Source organism: Eurypyga helias, unplaced genomic scaffold, assembly GCF_000690775.1.
Source record: "Eurypyga helias isolate BGI_N326 unplaced genomic scaffold, ASM69077v1 scaffold10132, whole genome shotgun sequence".
Taxonomy (NCBI): Eukaryota; Metazoa; Chordata; class Aves; order Eurypygiformes; family Eurypygidae; genus Eurypyga; species Eurypyga helias.
In genome coordinates this window covers 61,983-81,172 of record NW_010237832.1, presented here as the reverse complement: position 1 = coordinate 81,172, position 19,190 = coordinate 61,983, and the positions used below count along the sequence as shown (strand labels likewise).

General features: G+C 36.1%; 1 protein-coding gene across 1 annotated transcript in view; it reads right to left on the bottom strand.

Moving 5' to 3' along the window:
- Nucleotides 1-19,190, bottom strand: part of LOC104506606 (E3 ubiquitin-protein ligase MYCBP2-like) — a gene marked incomplete at both ends in the record, with an annotated part of 81,735 nt that overhangs the window by 9,421 nt on the left and 53,124 nt on the right. The window contains 16 exon segments of the mRNA XM_010147610.1: nt 139-270; nt 990-1,196; nt 2,318-2,509; nt 4,125-4,346; nt 5,303-5,416; nt 5,419-5,579; nt 6,220-6,412; nt 8,277-8,373; nt 10,465-10,548; nt 10,628-10,762; nt 11,791-11,882; nt 13,616-13,743; nt 13,858-13,983; nt 15,130-15,302; nt 17,852-18,005; nt 18,403-18,607. Coding sequence (XP_010145912.1) covers nt 139-270; nt 990-1,196; nt 2,318-2,509; nt 4,125-4,346; nt 5,303-5,416; nt 5,419-5,579; nt 6,220-6,412; nt 8,277-8,373; nt 10,465-10,548; nt 10,628-10,762; nt 11,791-11,882; nt 13,616-13,743; nt 13,858-13,983; nt 15,130-15,302; nt 17,852-18,005; nt 18,403-18,607 — 2,415 coding nt within the window.

The window sequence follows — 19,190 nt, the reverse complement described above, 5'->3', positions numbered from 1 at the left end:
TCACAAGGTAAAACTGAAAATTTATACAGCAAACATGTCAAGATTAATTTGCAAATATATACACAAAACCCAATTTGCATTAAAATTTTTGTTATCCAAGTCATATGACACCTACAGATGTGCACTGCTTTTATTTACCTTCAGTGGCACAACTTTGTCAAGTCTGATTTCAGCTATGTCACTGGGAGAATCATCTGTGGTGTAAGTTCCTTTAACCAACTCTAAAGATGTCCATCTGTGAGAATGAGTTGAATCTCCACTATGATCACTCTGATTCAAAGAAACAAAACCACTTTAATAAATTTCTGATGTAAATAAATGACACATTCACACAATTGTGCAAGTTATGCTTTCTTGTACATTGTTACACACAGCACTAAAAATAGAAGAAAGCTGAAAAACCTGTTTGGTCAACAGTCAAGCCTTCCTGTGGAAACAAAAGTATTGAGCAGAGAGATGAATTTCCCATAGCAACCTATGCTTGCCCTTTGGAAGAGATCACAGCAGTTGGTTAAAGTGAACAACTGGGTGCAAAAGCCTGTCTTCGCAACAAGATGGCACAGCGGTTTTATGCTTCCTTTAAGACGCATATGAAACTGTAGCATGACCATGCCGGTAGGGACCCCTTTCTTCAGTATTTGTTTCAAAATGTTTTAACTTGGTCTGCTTTATTTTTTATTTTCCTTTGTAGTTTGCAGAGAGACAACCGGTGCTAATGGACATTCAGCTCCCAGCAGTGAAAATCCCGCTATACTTCAAATATTATTTTCCATAAAGTAAGATTTCAAAACCGTAAGCGAGAAAGTGACCTTTCTGGGATATGGCATGTAGCTTGCAATACCATGAAAAGCACCACAACAAGCAAACAGAAAACCTGCTGCTGCACTGGTAGCCTAGACTGTGTAAGAATATTATTACATTATAAAACATGTTATGGAAAACTCTGAGGTTACTTTCGTTCCAACTGTATTTTCAAATGCAGCACTTACATCATCAACTAGTACTTCCAACTCATACTCGTGAATTCCCCCTCCACCATAAACTGAAAATCCTACTACAACTACACCAGGTTTGTCGACAGAGAAACATATTGCATCAGGGGATCCATTCCCAGTATTCCAGCTTCTTCCCTGACTTGTTTTAGTGAATCGGTTTGGAGTGGATTTGACAGAATGGAGAGAGTTCAGCCCATCAACCTGTAGAAAGTTAAGTACAAGCAACAGAAAAAGTTACTGGCTAAACACTAGGTAACTTTAATAAACCAAAGTTAAAGGAACTAAATTACCAGTTTTTCAACAACAGTCGACTGACAAAACATAAGAGATGTCACTACTGGGGCTACTATTGGATTAAAAAAAAAAAAAATTTCTAGTAATTAGGAATTAGCCAGGAATAATTAGGAATCCGATTCGTAACTTTTTCAAATATTTAAATATGTATTACATAGGATGACTTAGCAGAGAAGGTAGCTTAACTGTGCTTCAAGAAGAGCAGTTACATATTTCTGCCTTAGGTAAGGCCAAGATCAGAGGAAAGATACAGCTCTTAGATAAAACATCTTTGATCAAGGTGTTGCCAAAAGTTGGATTCTTTTGGTGAAAAAAATAATCTGCTGATAGTATGGCAGACTGTGACATACCTTTAATAAAATAAAATCAAATGCTATCATTTAACAACAATATAGTGCCACAGAGGGAAATTCTGTGATTATGAATCTCTGGATTTTAAAAAGCTGAACTCAGTACCACTATCAATTTTTGAACACAAAGCAAATAAACTGGAAAAAACTCTAATGAAGCCTAAAAAAAATATAAAAAATATAATATATATAGTACATAACATTGAATAAATCAAGGAAGAGATTTGTAAGGAATACCTCACATACAAAGGAGGAAGACATAATGCATAAACAAAACATTGCAAATTCTGACAGATAATCAAAAGCAGATCGGGTTAGAAGTCATGAGGCACCCGTGACACCATCAGAGGCACAGAGATAATCAGGGATTTGGCACTGCCTCCAGTGAGCACCGAACAAATATAATTTTAGTGTATCTGTGTGGAGACATGCATGCAAAAAGAAAGGCACTCCAAAAAAATTCCCTTTGAAAAGAATTCATAGTATTCTTCAGCCATAATGAAAGCTTCCCTAACACAGTGTACACATGCTTTTAAAACTATCTTAAACATCTGAAAGCTACTGAATTCCAGCAGCTATGAAACATCTGCATACCTCTAACTGCTTTCATGGCCTGTATCACATTTATAATACACTTATACTGAGAGACTTACAGGAATGATTTTATAGAAGCTTTACCTCAGATCCCAGTGCAGATGCAGTAAGCTCACTCACAATACTAGCAAGCAAACCACAGGTATTAGAAACGAGATGTGAAGAGAAAAGTTCATTTTCTCGTCTAAGGCTGTTCCGGACTGGTAAAACAACAATAACCAACATCTTTTCCAGCACTTCCCGAAAGCTCGTCATCCCTGAAACATTTTCTTCGCTCTGCATTATAAAAAGAAAAATGACAAATGACACTCTTCTTAATTAAAAAAAAAGAGGTTGCTCTTTATATATTATAACCATGAGGTAACTGAAAAATCATCAGCAGCTTTAAAATAAGAAACGTCTAGAGAGTAGATGCTCTCCCCTCAATACTCAAAGCTATCATAATATGAGTTGAGAAAAAACTGATCAATATTCCTGATTTCCAGAATGAGGGGGTGTTGACTTTGGTTATTGCATTAGAAAGATATATAGGGGTCCTTGTCAAGAGGAAGGTTTTCTTATAGCCCTCCCTGCCATACTCTTTATGTGAGAATGCAACAGATACACAGCAACAATATATATGGAACATCACATCATCTTCCTCACTGTCTAAAAAGAAAGGCAGAAGCTTTCTGACTTTAATGTTAGCTCAGAGAAACTTCTGTGCCAACAGGTAAGATAAAACCAGTGGTGAGGTGCTTATAAAAACAGTTGCTCCTTACTGAACGAAGACTGAAACATGTTTAAGCTCAAGCACCTGCTGTGTCTTCTACCTAGAAGTGACATCCACTGTTTTTCAAGTTACTCATATTAAAGTCATCGAAGGAGAAAGAATAAGTTCTACTGACAGAAACCAAAGGCTTGTCTTTCTCAACACTTCAGCTCCCAAAAATATCCTGGTGGTGAACAGATAGCAAAGAAAATCAGGTCGAGGAAACCTTTACAGATAACCGCACAGAACTCTATCTTTAGCAGCTGTATCCATTATCTTTGCATTTAAAGGCTTTTGGCCAATTTCTTCTTGATCAACTTGTGCGGGTGCTTTCTAAGTCTGAAAACTTTTAGTAGGACAACGGCCTGCAGGAAGATGTTCCACAGCTTAACCGCATATTTTGTGAAGAGCAGCTTTACCTTTCGAACTTAGCTTTTGATAAGGTCTCTGGATGCTTAGAAGTTTTGGTATTGGAAGACACAATAATTATCTTTAATTTATTCTTCACACACCATTCACAATTTTGTAAGACCTTACCCCTCTTGTCTTCAGAAGTGAAGAATACTATTTAGTAGTTCCATATATTTGATTATCACCTTTCCCCCTTTAATTCCTGTAAATCTATTCTCGAGTAACAGAACTGCAAAAATACAGTTTGAGAACTCTGGGTTACAAAATCGTTTAATAATCTTTGCTAGAACTACACAAACTGGGCTTCCCTTGTCCACCTGTTCGTTGACTCATGTTAAAACTCCAGTTTGAGACAGGACTTGGTACCAAAGCTGTGTTGACTCTTCCTCAAAACACTGAATGTTCATTCTTAAGATAACATGAAAAAGCTGAAACTGTTGCAGAAAACACTATGCAACAGAAGACAGCTCTGAACTGTGTTTCATCCAATTTAATATTCCAAAATAAAGAAGAATCATTTGTGCTCAGACATTCTCCAAACAAGAAATAATTGGAATATTTCAGGCTGAAAGATGATAACTGGATAAAATAATGGTTTCTGAAACAAGCCTTTTAAAAAGAAAACACTCAGGCAAATTCAGCTACAGCCTTATACAGCTAAAACTTCAACTTACATAACTTTTATCGCAAAGTAAATCAAGTTGTTAAGTTTTTAGAGTATATCCTAACCTGACTGAGTTTTTCCATGTGTGCAACCAAAAGAGGAAAACGATGGGCCAGAGCGGAGTCATTCTCAGTGCTGACTTGTTTGACCATTGATCGCAGCAATGCCTCTCCATCATAAGCAATCGGGAAGATAGAGGTCAGTTTTACTGAAGTATGGCAGAGAGCAGACATAACAGCAGCAAGAAGCCGGCTGCTGGACGTTTTGAAGTTCGCTTCCTGGATGTCCTAAAAGCATAAAAAGAAATGAATAGTACAACACGACTGCATTCAAAGTACATGAGAGAGAAACTTGTTTGACAGGAGCTTTCCAGTTTCATAGTAATTATAAAAATAATTCAGATAAAGCATATCATATGCTTTAGCTTTCCTGTGAATTTTGCATTATCTTCTCTCATGAGCTTCCATTTAGATCTTTCAGACTGGAGTAATTAAAACTTGTCAGTTGACATGTTGTAATACGATAAACCCATTTAAAATCACTTTTGAAATTGTGGCACCCTGTGAAGATAAAGCACTTGGCATAATTGATCACACAATTTAATTAGAATAATATATTCAATAACTGATTCTTCCTTGAATTTTTATATGCTAAACTAATTTTTACACAAAGAAAAAAAATTGCTTATATCTCACTGCAATCAATGCAAGCAAGCAACAACACTGTTTGGATGTGGGATGCTCATTCACAATAAGCAAGAGACTTAGAAGCTGTTGATTATAGAATAATTTTGCCAGCTTCTCATGTACTCTGCTGGACCAGAGCACTGCTGTGACATTTAAAAATGAGAAATTACTCAAGTGTTAGTGATGAGTATTAAAAACGCCATGTGTATGCTCCTAAGCAACGTGCAGCAAGAGGAATCACATATAAAGCACGGCCCCAACACCGAAAAAAGCAGGTGCTGATAGTTACCAGCACCACAAATTTTCTGCACTGTCCCAGAGAGAATCTTATGGCTAACAGAGACAAAAGTTCTTAGCTCTTGCTGAACTTGGACACTTTTAAACAAAAAGCAACAAAACAAAAACCCAGTTATTAAAAAACCCAAAACACAGCAGAAACGAAGCTGCAAACCAGGATAACCACAAAAAAGGAATAAAGGTTTTAAATACCGCTTGACTTCTCTGTGAGCAAAAGGGCAAGCTAAGTTGTAGTATTTCCTTGTGCCATTTTAACGTACCTGGTCCAAACAATTCAGCAAGTCACAAAGACATGCCCACTGGAGCGCTGGTGTTGGATAAAATGAATGAAAGCAAGCTGTGAATGTATTATGGAATTCCTGAAGAACAGCTTCTCTAAAAGACTGAGGGGCTGACTGAGATATCCTTGGGGATCGTTGTCCAACTTCACCATGCAATTATCAACTCCTTCAGATAAAATTTTCCTCAATAAGGTCCTAGTTTTCCCAATGCAATCTGCGAGTTTGCTGGTTTCTTCTACAACCGCCTTAGCTGTAGCTAGAAAGTTACACAAAGAGAAGTGTTAAATATACAGTAAATTACACATTTTCATATTAAAATGCACATTTTACATGCAAATAAACCAACTAGAACCTAAAAACACTGAAGAATCTGCATTCAGAGAAGTTAATTTCAAAAGGAAAACAGTGAAGGGTGTTAAACTACACTGAAGAAAAGTGAACATCAGAAACTTCCAATTCTCTAGTCTTTCATAACATAGGCTGCATTTTAATATGCATGTCCTGGTTGGCTTTGTGAGGTTCTGCAACAACTACAGGCGTGAAAAATAGGTACTGTCTTTCAAATTTAAATTGTGCTCACTACCAAAGCAGCTACTGTGTAAAGAAATGGGAAAACAGAAGACACAAATAGTCGAAAAGAACTCGTCAAGTCAAATAAGAAATTAACTTTAAAATACATGTAAGTTACAATGTAAATGTGTGGGTTTGGCCACCTGATTACGCAGGTAATTGCAAATATTAAATTTCTGACAGCAAGTCTCTTCATTGCTCCCATAAAACCGCCTCTATAAGCAATTTCATCTTATTACACACCCTACATGAACACTTAGATTTTTGAGTTTCCTGTAGATTCTGATTTGCTGATAAATCTGAAACAAGTCAATTAAGAGGAATACCTGATATTGGATATATTTCACAGGTGTAGACCCTCAGCAACCTCAGGCAGCAAGTGCCCACAAAACGCAGCCTTTCTAAATCTAAGAGAGTAGCAGTGTATTGGAATCCCTTAAGGCCACGAAGTTCTTCAACTCCCAGCACCAGCGTTGTCCAGCTCCAGTGAAGAATGCTCAATAAAGATTCAAAGCATTCCTGTTTCAGGGTATGAAGGATACAGAGGACAGATTTTGTGTTAAAAAAGTGAACTTTCAGAATCAGAGTGAGATGAAAAGCAAATAGCATCTACATCTATGTTCATTATGAAAATATATTTATGGCTCTACGCATCCGCCATACAAACATCAAATCCTCTTTGCTTGACAATAAAAGAGAGTACTGAGAATGTAGGGAATGCTTCACTGTAATACCATGCCAAAAGCGATTTATACCATATGTTATAATACTATGTGCCTGCAAGTCTCAGTTATTTAAGACCTAATAACTGTTTGTATTCACTTGTTAACACAGGTTTTTCAGTAAATTTTACTTGCTTCATCTGCCTATAAATCGTGTAATACCTGCTTTTAACAGATTACACTCCTAACAGTAAAGACTTATCAGGGCTGTCCTTGCTTTGTTTGCAAAAAAGTTACCTGCAGGATCATGGGAACTGTATCACATTTACAGTACTTGAAACTTCAGTATGCTAGTCCACAAGAAATTGGAGGATTTATAAAGTTCTGTTTGTCAAAAAAATTGTTTCAACTGTTATTATATGTGGTTGATAGTTTCATAAAGCTGTACCTTAGATGGCAAACTATAAATGTTTTGTATTTAATATCTTCAAACTGCAGTAACACATTCAAGCTGCAACAATAACGATGCTTTTTAAAGTTAGCTATAAAACACCTAATGCTCCAGAAAGCCAAAACCCTCCTCTTAACCCAATTCAGATCCATGGTGAGGAATAACAGCAACAATATAATGAAGAGGGAGGATACAATGTGAAGTATTAAAAGAAACACAAGTTCAGAGCTTAATGCAAATATTTTTAAGCAAGCATATATTAAGACTAGCTATTAGCATGTCGATAATATGATTACTAAGAATGCTAATTATGTAGACAGCACATTTCTAAAAGAAGCCTGCACAGGAGAAGATCATTCTGGTCATTAGTGAATACTGGAGAAATGGAGAATACACAAATGAGAGAAAGGAAGCTGGTTAAGAAAACTGGGTTGCCAGTGTCCAGATGGAGGCAGTAACTTCAATGGAACTATCAGTTGAGACTACTGACAGTACATATAATGCAGTATAAAACATAAACCAGAATGGAACTAAAACTAATCACTGATTGTAACAGATAAGGGACTATACTTGAAAAATATGAAGACACAACTGGCCTTATTCTGCATGATATTACTGCATTTTAACAATGCAGGGTTCCTCAAAATCTGAATAACCTCCTTGTATATGAAGGACTGCAGACTATCTTCTATTAACAGTTGCAGTTCACTGTGCCTATTAATACTCCTTACCTCAGCTTATCAAAGTTTAATTAGATGTTATCTGATCCTTAATGTATATTGGGATGTATCCAAGAGGAAGATGAATTTCACCAATAATTAATAAATGACAGTAATTTAAAACCATGGTAGAGACCACAAAGTAAAGCTCCCTCAAAACACTAAAAAGCCTGCTAATACTAAATTTCTTGTCAGGGAGTAAAGGTTGTACGTTGAATACCAACAGTAAGTATGAAATCAACCCCACTCCACTCCCCAACCTCCCCAGAAAAACCAAACACTAAGTAGCTCACATATGGAAAAATAAACTAAACCTTGTAAACAAATACATTTCTGGGCTCTTAACCTCAGGTCAATGCCAAGCTTAGTTTACATTTAAGTTTACATCTGAAATCTTCAGGAAAAAGTAGAAAAACACAATGTTCTATGTATCAGCATACCTACCTTCTGCTTGATAAGGCAGATAAAAAAATCATTTCCATACGTACATCTCCCAGTGTTCCAATTATGAATGAACTTGCAAGAAACAGAAGTTTCTGTGTAATACTCACCACTGAGACAGTTCTGGCAAAAGATCTCTTTAAAATATGCACAGGTTCACTGGTTTGCTGTTTTCCTTTGGATGCACTGCCATCACTTGTTGGCAGCCTGGAAGAGCAATTTAAGAACTGATTTGAAATCTGCACCAAGTTTTTACCGTTTGTATTGTTCAAATGAAACAAAAGTGGGAAAAAAGTTTAAGGCATTTGTTCAAAAAATAGTCAGTTTCAGCATAATTTCTGCTGGTTCCCAATCCTTCCAGACCAACAAACAAATACCCTGAATTCTGTTCAACTGGGGGAATCATGCCAATTGATAATAAAGTTGAGATTCAATTACATATGAAATTATGAAATATACTTACTGTATTCTTTCAGTATTTGACAGTGACATTGTTAAGAGTAGAAATGTTATTCCTCAAGGAACACCGGTCTATAGGTATGTTTAAGGCACATGTTCATGTTTGAGATATCAAGGCATAACAAGAACTCAGAATCAACACTATTTTTTTGGTCTATTAGTATTTTGTGGAGATAAAAATCAGTCCACGCCTGTGCAGGCAGATGCAAGTTTGGGCATACCTTTATGCCTTCAAACTGCAATCCAAAAAGACAAAAAACTATGTACAAGAGGGAAGAGAAAGAGGAGGGAAACAAAGAGGTGCTAACATCTTGAAGAACTCCGGTTCTTAGTAAAGAAGTATTTTTTTTCTCTTTTGGTTACTGGTCCCCTGAGGCTATTTGTTACTCTGAAGTGTGTGGGATATTGTGTGGAATCAAAATATCCAAAGGTGGGTCCCAAAGTCCCCCACAGAAAAAGCAAACCAATACAGGCAGCACCTGTTACTGCAGCATCTTTCCCTTTGGGCCACTCACGGCTTTTCAGCTGTATCTTTCCCTCAGAGCCTCCAACACATGTTTAATTTTTGTTGCAGCCACCTCGCCGTAGAAATTCATAGAATCATAAAACAGTTTGGGTTGGAAAGGACCTGACAGACCATCTAGTTCCAACCCCTCTGCCATGGGCAGGGACACCTCCCACTAGACCAGGTTGCTCAAAGCCTCATCCAGCCTGGCCTTGAACACTTCCAGGGATGGGGCATCCACAGCTTCTCTGGGCAACCTGTGCCAGTGCCTCACCACCCTCTCGGGGAAGAATTTCTTCCTGATATCTAATCTAAACCTCCCCACTTTCAATTTAAACCCATTCCCCCTTGTCCTGTCACTACAGGCCCTTGTAAAAAGTCCCCCCCAGCTTCCTTGTAGCCCCTTCAGGTTCTGGAAGGCTGCAATAAGGTCTCCCCGGAGCCTTCTCTTCTCCAGGCTGAACAAGCCCAACTCTCTCAGCCTGTCCCCATAGCAGAGGTGCTCCAGTCCTCTGAGCATCTTAGTGGCCTCCTCTGGACTCGCTCCAACTGGCCGATATCCCAAATGATTAATAGGTTCTGCCAGGATTTTATGTGAATCAATCAAAACGAAACCTTCCTCTGGAGAGATGGGGGTCTATGGACACAAAGCTTACCTGCAGAACCGAGCTGTTCTGATAAGGGACCCTGAAAAGGACATGCTTAGAAAGGACATTGCAAGAGAACTGGCATGTAAAGAATTCCAAGATCCAGAATGAATATGGGGCCGGGAAGGAATATTTATTTATTCATTCATTCATCTATCCATTTATCTATTTATTTATTTATTTTAAAAATAAGGTTTTGTATATATCTGAGGAAATCTGAAAAATGTATTAGCAATAAAGTGAAAGAGTTCTTGCTCTTTAAAAGACAATTACACGAGATTTATCATGGGACCAATAAGTTTATGGTATCCTATTGTAAAGCACAAATAGGTTTTGGATTTTTTTCATTAAAATCATATTTGATAGTATACTGCTTGTAAACTGAGGGCTACTAAATAGAATGCTTCCCAACCAGAAAAAAAATGAAGCATGTTAGATGAAATCACGAGGTTCTACAGAACTAAATGAAAGTCTCAGAACATAACTGAAGCTATGTTATGAAAAACTGCAGTGAAATCAATTTTGTTTTAATAGATCTATTACTTTCCTCAAAAACACTAGGTTTTCCCTAAATTTTTTAGATATTGATTTCCTTAGCTTAATACAGTAATATTTTCATAAAACATATGCTTACTTTAACAGGGCCTTTGTTTAAAATATATGTCAATAAATTGTTCAATATATTACCTGTATAGTAACTGTGGGATCTGCCCTGCATTCACATCTGTACCATTGTTTGATTTCTTAGAACTTTTAAACTGAAATACAACACTGCAAGAGAAATAATTCAGTTATTATTCAAGCAATATTAGATCTCCTTTCACATTAAAAAATATAGAAAAAACAATACCCATCATCTGTAGTAATAGAGGCCTGTCCATGAGATCCACAATCACTGCTAGGTCCTGACACTCTTGCCCAGGCTACATACCACCAGCCAGCTTGTAGGAGTACTGGTTCATCAAACATCATTGCATACTTCTCTCTGGGAAAAGTACATTTTGAAAAAATATATATGTGACTCAGTTTTTAGATTAATCTTTAACAAATTAAACCCTTATACAGGAAAATAAAAAATTAATGAATTAAGTTATTCATCTCAAGTATGTATTTCTATTCAACATTAAAAAGTATTTTGTTGAAAAATACTGCATTAATTAAAAAAAAAAATCAGAGTGACGTACAAATAGCTAAGTCTAGCTTGATCTTGCATTTTGAAACAATGAGATACCAAATGCCAAACGCAGCAAGGAGAGATTAAGTTAAATTAACATACAAAAACCCAATTACAACTCACACATAATACTGCAAGTAAAGTATTAATTATATTCTTTTAATTCAATTTCAGAAAATTCTGTGTTTATGTCTGTAAATGACAAGAGCATATGCATACAGTCTTAGGAATTACAAATGAATATTTAAGAAAGCAATAAGATCTATAGAGATGTATTGATACATAACAATTAAATAATTAACATTCATATCATCCATGATGATAAATTATTTCAGAACAGGGAATGAAAAATAAGCTAAAACATGGCTAACCCTATCCACACGCATACAATCCTTCATGGATGGAGTAACTGCTTGTACTCTAATGAGCTAAAGCACAATAACCTTCTTTGGTTTTGATGATTTCATATTACAATAAATATAATAATTTACACCCATTTGCGCTTGAAAACATCCTTTTGATAGAAGTATTTAAAACAGCTGCTGCAAAGTTGTTTTTTTGTCTTGTCTTTCCACCACAGGAATATAGGATTTGACGCTGATTTGTACAAGAGGAAGTGTGAGATGATTTTTCCTTCATTTAAGTTAGTACCATGGTTGGTGACATATTTGGTGGTTTACTCTTTTAGCCAACACACTCTGTTTGAGTGTAAGTTTTACATCACTCGAAACAAACTTCTAATGATATAGATAATTTCTGTTAATAGATAAACTGATTTTAAAATGTATATGAAGAAAGTAAAATCAAAGATCAAGAAGTAGGTAAGGAAAACATCTTACCTAGCAGCACAATCATAGGCTAAAACATCTGTTTCAGCAAGGAGGTCTCCATCAGTCTCATGGTCTCCCCCATCCGGACCCAATTCAAACAACTGGTGAAGAATGAAAAAAAAGCAGAAATACACTTTAGGTGTTAGAAATCTTATAATACCACTTTTTCCTGTCTGGCATTCTAGAAACTGCCTACTACTATTCTTTCCACTTCCCAAAAGTCATTGCTGGTTATCATCACTGACAGACATATTCCCATCTGGATATCAGGATTTTATAATACCATTAACTGTTAAAAAGCAGCAATTGACACTCCCAGCCTTATGCCCAGATACATTCTTAAGTGGAGAAACTCCCTAAACCTTGCAGCCAAGTCAAATGCAGAGCATCTAAAAAAGGCAAAGTGGAGCAGAAGGTGCAGGCTTTCTGTCATAGACTGAAATGTACTGAAGACACAAGCAACTTCCCTGAAAAGGGACAGCTCGAGAGCTGAGCAGATCTAGCCAACAACGTCATAAACAGCTGTTGACTAGGACAAAAGATGATACCTTCTTCAAAAGGACCTGGGTTTCTTACTCAGTCAAAAATTACTTTTATGGTTTGATCACTTTGAGAAAGGACCACAGTACATGTCTATGACCTCTCTTCCACACACCTATTTAATAAAGGGTTTATCTGTGGTAGGACTGGCAAATCTTATCGTGGCTATATGCTAATCCTAGAGAAGCAGAAACAAATTGAAAAAAATAATACCAGAGTGCTTTCATAGAGTTACTACCTTTAGTATTTAAACATTAGTCATGACATTTTTGTTAAGTTTCTTGGCTTTCCTTAATCATTTGCAATTCTCAGTCATAGTGCTAAACCAGAATAAAGAACAATTGCTCATTCTGGATGTCCTGTTGTCTTATGCAAATGTTACTGCTAAGCATATGCCATCAATTTCCTTAAAACCTATTCGTCTGAAAATAGAAAAAGAAAATTCAATAACCCACTAAATAACAAGTAACAACAACAGCATATTCTGCATACACACATCTAATATAAATTTCAGACAGATATTAGATCCTTCCCACACAATGTATTTCGGGGAGTTTCTGAAACCCTTATTAAATGCAAGAACAGAAGTTACTTATCAGAAACCAGAGCTCTTACCACACTGTGTGTTTATGTGAGCTTTTATATCCAAAACCAGGTTTATTTCTTTATTCTAAAACAGCACACATGCTCCAGCCCTTATTGTCTTTATGCCTGGCACAAAGCAGAGTGAAGTATGTTTGGTGTCATTCGCTCTCAGTTGAAGAATCCCAGCTGAGAAGCTGTTCAGAGAGCCGCATGAGAAAGACGTGGCAGGGACAGGTAAGAAGCAATGGCTCAGCTGGTACCACAGGAATTCTAGCTACTGATAAGCACTTGGATTCTGTTTTTGAGAAGCAGTCCCTCAGAATCACTTCTCTGTCAGGATACATAACAACACGAAGCCCACAACACAAATTTTCTGCAGGTGGACCTCCAAGCCTTGTGTAAATACATTCTACTCACAGCCACATCTGCTCAGTACACCTATACTATAGCATAGCATTTAGTGAACGTAAGAATGGGGAAATTCTTGACAATTAAGAAAAGCAATTCTTAGAACATTACTTCACTCACGTTAGCTACATAAGGTTCATTACTGCCCTGAGAAGCCTTCTTCTAGTTCTACTCCTGATACTTGCAATATAGAGTAAACAACTCCTTCACCAAGAAATAAAATTAATCGTGATTTCAGGTGGCATTTCTAAAGTTCTGATTTTGAGACATAATTGTTTAAAACAAAATTTTAAAACCTCACCTTTATTTTAGCAGTGTATTCACCCCTACCTCCAAAAAGACCAAGACCACCTAACAAAATATCTGTATCAGCACAGAAACGGATAGCTTCTACTGAGTGGGCTGAATAACCCCAGCCTCCTCCATGACCTGCAGGGGGGAAAAAAAAACAAAACCAACAACATAAATACAGTTAATCTATTTTAAGTTATTTATTCCATAAGCCTGGTCAACTTACGCTATAAAATTTTACTGCATACGTACTTTCAAATCTGTTAACAACACTATAGTCTTCTTTAGAATAAACTTTCATTACTGCTTGAGTCTCTTCTTCGGTATTTGCTACACCCATTTTTAGGTCTTGCATAGCAGCCAAAGTATCAAGACAACCTAAAAGAAAGCAAAACCAAGAACTCAATTTCTTACTGTTGATTATAACCAATGAAATGGAAATGAACACAAGTTTAAAAGATCAAAGCAACCTACTTGCTTTGTCCCTAAACCGAATATCACAGCTTTGATTAAGTCAGGGGTCACTGCAATAGAATCTCAAGGTTTGCTATTGGAGATCAAATTCATTTAATTTATTCATTTTCCAGAATAACCAAGAAATGTGACTAAGTTTACTTTGCAACCATTCCAATGATAAATAAATTGTCAACATAATCTTCAGGGTTGGGTTTTTCTTGTTTGTTTGGTTGGGGTTTTTTATGTTTGTTTTCTATTTCCCATATTACCAAAAAAGAGTTGAAGTAGTAGTAACTGAATTACAGGCAGATATGACAGCCTTCATAAAGGTACTTATTTCAAACATATGGGTACCTAACATTCCATACTGTGACTCAGACACAAAAAAAGTACGGTTCAAGTTCAATTTTATCGCCTCTAACACACAATAAAGGGAACAGGACAAGGAACTGATCGCTCATTGCAATTGGTGAGGAAGTGAGCTAAAATAACTTCAAAAGCTGTGCTTTAAAGCACTGGGTATGTTGCACATGACCAGTTTATACAAGAATACAGTGTGATTATTGTTTGTTTTGGCAGGCTTTTTAGGCTATAAAAGAAGATCATATTACTCTTAGTGACCCATTATACAAAACTGCAAAGAATAAATTCTAATTTTGGATACTGCATTTACTTTATAATAAAAATAGCTTCTTTAAGAGCACTTTTTTCTTGTCTTTTGGAGACTCTAGGTTAAATTAACTGTAGTGACTTTATCCTGCAAACTGTTCAAAAGGACCATCTAGGTATGTCTCTTACTTTATTCTGCTGACCTCTAGTAGCAGGTTCCATCAGAACTCTAAAATCCTATAGCATCATGAAGATGGCAGAAGATAACTATTTTGATTAAAATTAATGCATATCAGCCAGATCATAAGTGTTAAGAGCAATGGTGAAAGATTACAAAGTAAAATTTTAACTCAAAAAAGTTAGAAAGCTGTTAGATTACAAATCATTTATACATTAAGTAATGTTGCCTTATTTATTTATTTCATGTAAGCTTCTGACTCATCAACTATAAATATATACCTAGAATGTGCAAAGCTGCATGAGATCTGGTGGTTAGAGCTTTGGAACCTGTTGGTAGAGCAAGTTCTGGACTCAAAATACTACACCGGGATTGCATGTCTGGAGCTGAGGGAAGTCTGGAATCGGCAACTACCGCATTGTAACTCCACAGTTCCCTAGCATTTGGTCGAAACCTAGAGCAAGACAAAACAGAGTAAAGCAACCTTTCACCTACTAAAAAAAACAAACAAAGATTTAACTAATAATTAAGTATTTTTAGGCATTTGGTCGAAACCTAGAGCAAGACAAAACAGAGTAAAGCAACCTTTCACCTACTAAAAAAACCAAAGATTTAACTAATAATTAAATATTTTTAGCTATTTAATACAAAATGTAGTTCCCCTAGTACAAGCACTTAAAAGGGAACATCATTACACCAATTACATATAAATTTTACTAGGTTAACACACTAGCAAATGGAAAGACACAAAAACATTCTTAGTGTACTTCAAGTCAAATGGTCACATTACGGGTCTACAAATTTCAGAAAGTGTTGGACACTTTTCAACTATTAAAAAGCATGATATAACTAGTTAAGTGCTAGAGATAACCGCAGATATGCTCAAAAACAACAGAGATGCCAAAAGGAAGTTAAAGGGTCACTCACCTTCAAAAAAGAGTAAAAAGATCTTGAGAAATCCAACATATTTTGTTAGGGCTTTTAAAATGGATAACATCAGCTTATAAGTTTTAAGAGATTATAGAAAAGGGCAGCTTAAACAAAGGCATGCAAAGACTTTCTATACCATAAATTAATATGGAGGAAAAGAAAATGAAGAATATAAAGTCTTTGATATCACTATGCAAAAGGAAGAAACCATGAGAAGACACAGGCCTATTGGAGTGTTCTGAATAGGCACAAAAGGAATTTTCATTTGATACACTGTTCTAAAAATCCAAATGGGGCTAAGATGGTCTAAGCCAAAGCAGAAAGAAGTAGTTTTAACTAAAAATACCATAGGACACCATAAGCATTCAGGATTTCAAGCAGTGAGCAATATGCAAGTATATACACACATATATATACATATGAAATTATTTAACTACTTGAATTTCACAGTTAATTGAAAAAGTAAGTCACAAAGCTGTGAAGAAAATCTTTAAAGTCTATGTAATCAAGAATATTGTCTCTGTACAGAGAAACTGCCCCTTCATTTAAATAGGCCTGAATAAAAATGCCCAGGAAAAATAATTAATGTAACAAATATTTCACTACTACTAAGAGACATGTTAATGAATACCCCTCTTTAGACTGCCTTAATATTTCCTATTAAAAAAGAATGGAATAAAACTCAGAAATGTATCTTCACAGACCCCAAGAATCCATTCTTCAGTTCAGTATTTAAGCTCCAGATTTAGTTCTACAGTCCCCAAAATTCTGCAAGACAGCAAAACACCTCAACCCATGTTTACCCATAATCTTTAAAAAGTGACTTTGAACCTCCTCAAGCTGAATACAATTTTAGTGTGCTACATCAAGTGTCATCACCTTTTCTCCTCTGAAACTTGCTGCTTTCCCATGGCCATCAATAACTGGATTTTTCATAAACTGAGTCTTTCAGTGTGTTTTAATCAAGCTGATAAATCACAACTGAGATCTTTAAGGGATGGTGGTGCTACTCTTCCTTATTTTAAATCTCAGCACAATTTAAGTAAGAATTGGTACCTAGCTAATGAGATTCAAACAATCCTGAGGATGTGCATAATGCAGGACCACAGCCGTCCAAGGAACTTTAGATGTCATAAAGGAACATGCCTAACAAATACATGTACTTCAATGTTAAGTGGCTACTAAGTTCTTGAATCTGTATTTTGGATGAAGACACCCAAAGTAGGATGAAAGTTGCCTATGGACACAATGATCTTTTAAAGATATGATCCTATATGATATGGTCTTTTCCAGATGAATGCAGACTAGCTGGTTTCCTGCTTTATTCTAAGGGATTATTCTTGTTTTGCCTAAGCCTTCAAACAGTTTAAACATCATCCATCACCTGCACTAAGATGACAGTTCAAACTTCTTCCCCAATCTTAGCTAACATAGCTTTTAAATAATTACAGAAGAACTAGATGTTATGATTCTGTTTTGGAACACGGGCTTATGATCTATGCCTGCTCAAAGACTTCACTGAAAGCAACCATCCCCAAAGACACTCAAATAAATACAACTGTAATTTGAGTGTCTAAACCATCTAAATAAGCACCTTGGTTCTGACCTCCCAAAATGTCACAACTGAAAAGAATATTATTACTCCAACCCTGCTCCTGTTCAAGTCTTAACCACTAATGTTGGACCCATTCTTGGATGTGTCCAAGGACAGATGAAGATCTAAGACACCACGTTGTGGAAGCTGGGTATGGCAAGAAAATGATTCAGTAAAGTATTAAGTAGATGGAGGAAAGTAAGGGAAGAATAAAAAGAGTAAATAAGTGGAATAGATTGGGCTGTCCCAATCATTAAGAACACTGCAAAAAAGAAAAGAAATCCAAAATTCAGGAAAGAGATAATGTTTGTTGTGGACTAACTTGAACAAATTTTCCAAAACAAGTGAAAAGATACATGGAAGACTAAAAATTGTTTTTCATTTATTAGGGAAATGAGCATAATCAAATCTCCAGCCTCCCAAAATATTCTAAGAAGGATTTCTATACTATAACTTTAATAGCTATAATCCACACTTGCCTCCAAATAACATCATAGACAGGATCCAGACACACACCAGAACCTTGAAGGTCTTCCTGCTCAGAATCATTGAATGTTTTGCAACTGCCATCTACTTTGTTTATCAGAAGACATTTAAAAGGAGGAGGTTCTGATATTGAAGCTGGTACCAAACCTAGATCAGGGAGAAGAAAGAGCAGAAAGAACATGAAGACTTCACTCATTACATAGCATTTTCTATGCATGAAACATTAATGTACTAGGGAAGAATAGATATACTGCTACAGCATAAAATGAACTGTAGTAAGATTTAAGTGCAAGAAGCGTCGGGACTTTTATGTTCTTGTTTTTTAATAAAATTAATTTCCTAAGGACCTAGGATCACCATGTCCAGTATAACTAGGAACTCAGAAAATTTTAATTCCTTCCATTCACATTTTTTGACTTGTTGCCCCTCTATGTGCATGACTGAAGCTATTTTTTAATACTTTTTATACTTCTCTACTATTTTTTCTCTACTTTCATACTTTTTACTTCTTTACACACTTAAGACATTATAGAAGAGTTCTTGCCTATTATATGCCTGCTTGCAAATATCTCTGATGTAGCGAGCACATGAGAATTAATAAGAGCTTCATCGATCCGAAGAAAAGTCTGGTCTCCACTCGCTCCAATCCATGTTGCTTTGCGTCCATATTTCGATCCTATATTAGGCATAGGTGCTGGTTTTGCGTTCCAGTAGGGCATATCCAGAATTGGTCTACCGAGCTGACCTTTCTATAAAGAGAATGCAAGAATTAGTAAGTAACAGCAAGTCTCAAAGATGAACAAGTTACTTCGATAGTTTCAACATACAAAATTAGTAATCTGGAAGAGATAGCTTACCACAAAACTATCTTCAAAAAGCAACCGCTACTCTAGCGAAGTGTTACGCATATTTAAAATCAAGGAACAAGTTATTGACAAATATTGTCCTCCCCATTCGGTTAGGTTTTGATAGGACTTTTTTTAATGCAACTCAAGCTCTCAATGATGGATAACCCTCCTTTCCATCTCCAGAATCAGATATAAAAGCATTTATTCTTCAATACTCAATATCCGAATAACTTCAGTGCCAAAGAAGATATGAATTAATAGGAAAAAAATCTACATTCAGATTCAGACAGTCTAAATTCCACTCAATTCTGAACTCACATGGACTGTAAATCTTACAGAGCAAATACCTCTCAAATGTACCAAATTGATAGCACATCAAACCTGTGCTAAAAAGAGCATAAAGTACCTAAGCAAGCACCACTACACATGTTCATTAACATCCTAACCTGGAGACCTAGGGCCTTATCTCCTACATACAACTGGT